The 5,640-nt window shown below is 45.5% G+C and overlaps 1 protein-coding gene across 1 annotated transcript in view; it reads right to left on the bottom strand.

The window, feature by feature from the left end:
* ecm2 (extracellular matrix protein 2, female organ and adipocyte specific) overlaps window positions 1-5,640 on the bottom strand; it is a 27,436-nt gene that overhangs the window by 10,651 nt on the left and 11,145 nt on the right. The window contains exons 5-7 of the mRNA XM_020611176.1: window positions 3,962-4,747; window positions 3,098-3,213; window positions 2,455-2,590 (exon numbers count right to left, since the gene is read on the bottom strand). Of these exons, the coding sequence (XP_020466832.1) occupies window positions 2,455-2,590; window positions 3,098-3,213; window positions 3,962-4,747 (1,038 nt within the window). The remainder of the gene's footprint in view (window positions 1-2,454; window positions 2,591-3,097; window positions 3,214-3,961; window positions 4,748-5,640) is intronic.

Genomic DNA, 5,640 nt, shown 5'->3' with positions numbered 1-5,640 from the left:
ATGTCCAGATTATTATGCCACTGAGTAAGAAGGACACCTACTCGATTCAACCGCTTTTAGCATGTCTTGCCGATATTAAGGGCTGGATGTCGTTAAACTGTTTAAAGTTAAATGATGCTAAAACTGAGGTTATAGTGTTTGGCCAGAATACGTCTGGCGACCCTCTTCCTGTAGACTTCTTGGGGCAGTATGTGCGACTGGTGGTCACTGATTTGGGTGTTAAAATAGACTCCGACTTGAAAATGGAGAGCCAGATAAATGCGGTCGTAAAATCTGGATTTTTCTATTTAAGGCAGTTAGTGAAACTAAAACCCTTTTTGTCGCGGCAGCATTTGGAGACAGTTATCCATGCGTTTATTACATCTCGTATGGATTACTGTAATGCATTGTATGCTGGAGTTAGTCAATCGGGTCTTGCCCACCTCCAGAGGGTCCAGAATGCTGCTGCTCGGTTATTGGTTGGGGGGCATAAGAGGTGCCATATAACGCCACTGCTGGCATCTCTCCATTGGCTTTCGGTGCGTTTTTGGGGTCGTGTGCCTCAGATCAGCTGATCAGCTTCTTCTGGAGGCACCGAGGGCTAGGCATAAAACGAGGGGGGATAGAGCCTTCGCTGTGGTGCGTCCAAACCTGTGGAATGCTTTGCCGCTTTATATTAGGCAGGCCCCCTCACGTCTTATTTGAAGACCTACTTGTATTCATTGGCGTTTGGCCAGGAATGAGACTCTGTAGTGTTAGTGTTTATTTTATTGTTTGTAGTTTTTTATGTGTTGGTTTTAGATTTGTATGGTATGTTAAGCGCTTTGGTCAGCTGTGCTGTGGTAAAGCGCTATATAAATTGAGTTGAGTTGAGAGAAGGCTAGAAGTTGATAATTAAGACTTAAATTAGCAGTTTACTAAAGCAAAAACAACAAAAACAAGATTCCCAGCACAAAGTCCAACTTCCCTTTTGTTTCTAAAGCCCTCAACCAAATGTCAGAGTTGACACTGACTGAATGTTGGGCAGTGTACAGTGAGGTGTACAGCTGATACAAACACGTGCTGATCATGTCTAAAAGTCCTGACTGGTTTCAAATTTAAATTGCCCTTTAAATTACCACAATTTTAAAATTTCAAGGAGCATGATAATTAATCATGTCATGTTGTAGGAGGTGAAGTTTTTAGTCGGCAAGAAGTGATTATGCTAAGTGAAATTACTGTCACTACCAACTTTACTCAGCTGTTGCTGATTAACATGAGCCTTGTCAAACAACAGAATTGTTGTCTGGTTAATGTCTCTGCCTGCTGGGGTTTGTGCTGCACTTGGCCCGTAGAGACTCCAGCACTGGAGACGACGCACCACTCTTAACCCTAATTTCCACCGAATCCAGCTGCATTGCATTCCATTTCCGACCTGGTTTTGATCCGTCCTCTGTGCAGCGTCATCCTCTTGTAGTTAAAGGGTTTCTTTACTGTCTGATAATTGTGTTTATACAGGGTGGGCCACGGAAAAGTAGCCCGCCTCCAAAACATTTACACGGGGGGGCCCACGAAAAAGTACCCCGCCTCCAAAACAGTCCACTGGCTCGCAGGCTACTTTTCCGTGGCCCACCATGTAGTTCTTATTTTGGGTGACATGGTGATGTAGTGGTCAGTACTGCTGCCTCACAGCAAGAAGGTAAAACGGGTTCAAGCCTCGGCCGACCCAGGGCCCTTCTGTGCAGAGTTTCCATGTTCCTCCCTGTGCCTGGCTTCCTCCAACAGTCCAAAAGACATGCAGCTTAGGTTGATTGGTGACTCTAAGTTGCCACTAGGAGTGAGTGTGTGTGGTTGTTTGTCTCTGTCAGCCCAGGGACAGACTGGCGACCTGTCCAGGGTGGACCCCGCCTCTCGCCCAGTGTCAGCTGGGATTGGCTCCAGGCCCCCATGACCCTCATTAGGATAAGCAGTATAGATAATAGATGGATGGATGTTCTTATTTCCAACCTTGCTGTCTGTAGCCTACAGACAAAGACTACAGTTATATTAAATGTATCAATTAAATTTAATTTCATTCATCCTAATCATTTCGTAACCTATGTTTTACACAGAGGGAAAACGCTATCTGATTGGTAGGCTGAACATTGTCAGATGCGTCCCAAATGCGACATCTGTCAAAAATAGACTTGGTGCCTGTCTTTAGCAAAGCAGACTGGAGAGCTACATGTGGGACAGATAGGTTGACGGAATGTAGCCGGACCCGGTGGGAACACAACCATTGACTAGACTGGCAACAATCAGCTCCGGCGATAGCGTCACAGACGGAATGCAATGCAGCCGGATCCAGTAAAAATGACCCCTTACACATTACATCATGTCATTTGTAGACAGGTAGTTAGCAGCTTGATGGTTAGTTGTTGATTGTAGATGACTGACAGATGGTCCCCTGTGACATTAAAGCTGATGGAGGCACATTATGCATTGATGTACCAGTACCTTGGAAGCTGGTTTTGTCGATCCCCCTCAGTCTGTTCTCACTGATCTTCAGCTCTTGCAGGGTGGGTGGGAGATCAGGTGGCACAGCTTCTAAAAGGTTCCCATCCAGGTACAGACGACTTAGCATCTTCAGACCCTGACAAAAGTGCACAGGTACTGTTGATACTGGGATATAATTGGTGATGTGCAATGTTGAGTGCCCTCCTACTTGCTAAAAATGTTCATTGAAGAAATGCTTACAAGTCCTCCTTGCTGTCTGTTTATAGTTTTGCTGCTTGTAGTTGTCAGTTTAAAAACAATGCTGCTTTTTATGTTTAATTTAGTTTGTGATTAAATTAAATTTAAAAGGCTTAAAGCTCATAAAACATCTTCTGACTCCTGAAGATATTTTAGTGTTTGAGAACATTTGTACCATTATATCACAGAAAATCTCACATATTTATTCTTTGTGTTTTTACTGCATTACTTTAGATATTCTGTAAGTCTCTTTTACACGCCTTCCTTCACACTTTGCTTGTTAAAGATAACTGTCATGAAGAGCTTTGTCATAGTTTATTAAAGCCTCTAGAGAAAAACTTGAATTGAGAAACATTGGCTTTTATTCTGTAAGGCTGCAGTGGTCCAGTGTGTCAGTATGTCTTACTTTAAAGGCTTTGGCATCAATGCCAGCAGAGGTGAGTTTGTTTTTCTTAAGATTGATCCATTCCAGGTTGGGGATGCCATTGAAGGCTTCTGCTGGGATGCTGTTGATGTTGTTGCCTGCAGGTCAGGGGAATTTTAGTCAGGAACACTGAGAGCAGGAAACCTGGCTGTAATTGTGTTTTTGTATGCGTTTTCAAATTGGGGACTGTTTCATTTATTTGATTCATAAAAGAATGAACCAATTTCATTACACAATATTTTATTAAGGAAAAGTAATACAAAACTCCAGCCAAGTCACAAGTATTCTACTCACAGTCAACTTTTATTTCCTGTCTTACAAGTGTTCAATGTGGCCACAACAGCGATCAACTCAGTAGATTGTGATATGCCAATACGTGCCTGGGAGGAATTCTCTTATCCCATTGATGTTGTCCGTGCTGCAGGTGGTGGCCACATTGAACACTTGTAAGACAGGAAATAAAAGTTGATTGTGAGTAGAATACTTGTGACTTGGCTGGAGTTTTGTATTACTTTTCCTTAATAAAATATTGCGTAATGAAATCGGTTCATTCTTTTTGAATAACCCTGTATTTGATCCTAAGTGAACAGTGTTCCTCTGTTGTCCAACAGACAAAAAGTTGTGAGCATTCTCTGGTGAAACGATTAGCTTCACATCTGTTTCTAGATTTAGAATCTTCTATCTAAACTGTCATATCCATAATTTAAAATGTACATTTGTCAAGTATAAGGTTCAATTCTGGATTGAGATTCAATAAAATACTACTGAGCTGTGTTAAAGTGGTAAAAGTCCTTCTCCAAGCTTCAGTGCATCTTGGCCTTTTGTCTGGTTGTGGTGTTGACTTACCCTCCAGACTGAGAGATTTGAGCTCAGGGATGACCAGAGGAGGGAAGTGGGTGAGTTTGGCATTCTCACATGTCGCAGTCACATCGGAAATGTCGCAGCCTGGAGGGAGGCCGCCTCTGTCCACCACCACCTCCCTCTCTTCCTCTTCCTCTTCCTCCTCTGCCTCCACCTCTTTCAGCTCGTCCTCTGTCATAGCAGGAGGTCTTGGCATCGGAGCAGGAAGGAGGTCTGGTTCTTCGGGTTCTTCAGGTTCTTTTGGGGGCATCTTAAACACATCTCCTCTCAACCACACCTCCTCTTCCTCCTCTGCCTCCTCCTGTCGCTCCTCTCTCTCCTTCTCCACCAGAGCCAATAGTTCTTCCCTCAGCAATTCCTCTTGCCTCCTTCTTTCCTCCTCTAGCTTCCTTTCCTTCTCTTGTGCTTTTCTCTCCGCAGCCTCCTTCCGTTTCCTGTCTTCTTCCTCCTGTATCCTCCTCTCCTTCTCCTCTTCCATCTGCCTCCTGTACTCTTCCTCCCTTTTCTTCTCCTGCAACCTCAGTGCCTCTTCCTCCTCCCTCCTCCTCGCCTCCACTATCTTCCTCTGTTTCTCTTCCTGCTCCTTTCTCAGCTTCCTCCTCCTCTTTCTTGCTTCTTCCTTCTTCCTCAGGCGCTCTTCCTCCTCATGCTTCTCCTCTTCCTTCCGCCAGAGGATTCGCTGCATCTCCTCTTGGGTCAGTGGACTCACAGGCTCACCAGGATAATTGGGAACTGGGGAGTCACCAGAAAGGTCAAGGCTGAGGTCAGGGTCTAGCGTGGGTGTAGGGTGGTGCACGGCAGCCAATCAGAGGGCAGGTGGTGAGTGAGTGGAAAGGAAAAAGGATAGAAATAGAAACATATAGAGGAAGAACCAAAAAGAGGAGGAAGAGACAGTATAAAAAAGTAAACCGAAACAGAATGGTACAGAATAGATGTGGAAGTAGGTGAGGACAGACAGGAGGTGGACAGACAGATGGTTGTGTGTTAGTGTTTTAGACAGACTTTCATCCAGACCAGACCAGCTTGTTGTAGCTACAGAGCAGACCGCTGCTGTAGACCGGCCTGGATCTACTACTGCAGTACATACTGTACCTGTATGACCACAGTCAGAGAAAGTTGGTCTTTTTGTGTTTAACATGTTTGTGTCAAACGGTGGTGGCTGCTCATTTTATGCTAGTTTGTTTCATTTTTGTCATCTATCTGTATATTGGCTGGTTTTAGTGAACAGGATTTGGCATCCATCCATCCATCCATTTTCCTCCACTTATCCGGGACCGGGTCGTGGGGGCAGCAGCCTAAGCAAAGATGCCCAGACTTCCCTCTCTCCATACACTTCCTCCAGCTCCTCCGGTGGAATGCCAAGGCGTTCCCAGGCCAGCCGAGAGACATAGTCCCTCCAGCGTGTCCTGGGTCTTTCCCAGGGCCTCCTCCCGGTGGGACATGCCTGGAACACCTCCCTAGAAAGGTGCCCAGGAGGCATCTGAAACAGATGCCCGAGCTACCTCAGCTAGCTCCTCTCAATGTGGAGGAGCAGTGGTTCTACTCTGAGCTCCTCCTGGGTGACTGAGCTCAGCCAAGACAGCCCCACAACATCCAGAGACTTGAGGTACTCAGGGCGGATCTCATCCACCCCCGGTGCCTTGCCACCGAGGAGCTTCTCAACT

This window comes from Monopterus albus, unplaced genomic scaffold, assembly GCF_001952655.1.
Source record: "Monopterus albus unplaced genomic scaffold, M_albus_1.0 scaffold110.1, whole genome shotgun sequence".
In the NCBI taxonomy this organism is placed as follows: domain Eukaryota; kingdom Metazoa; phylum Chordata; class Actinopteri; order Synbranchiformes; family Synbranchidae; genus Monopterus; species Monopterus albus.
The sequence above is the reverse complement of the archived record's forward strand: the minus strand, read 5'-3'. Positions and strand labels throughout refer to the sequence as shown.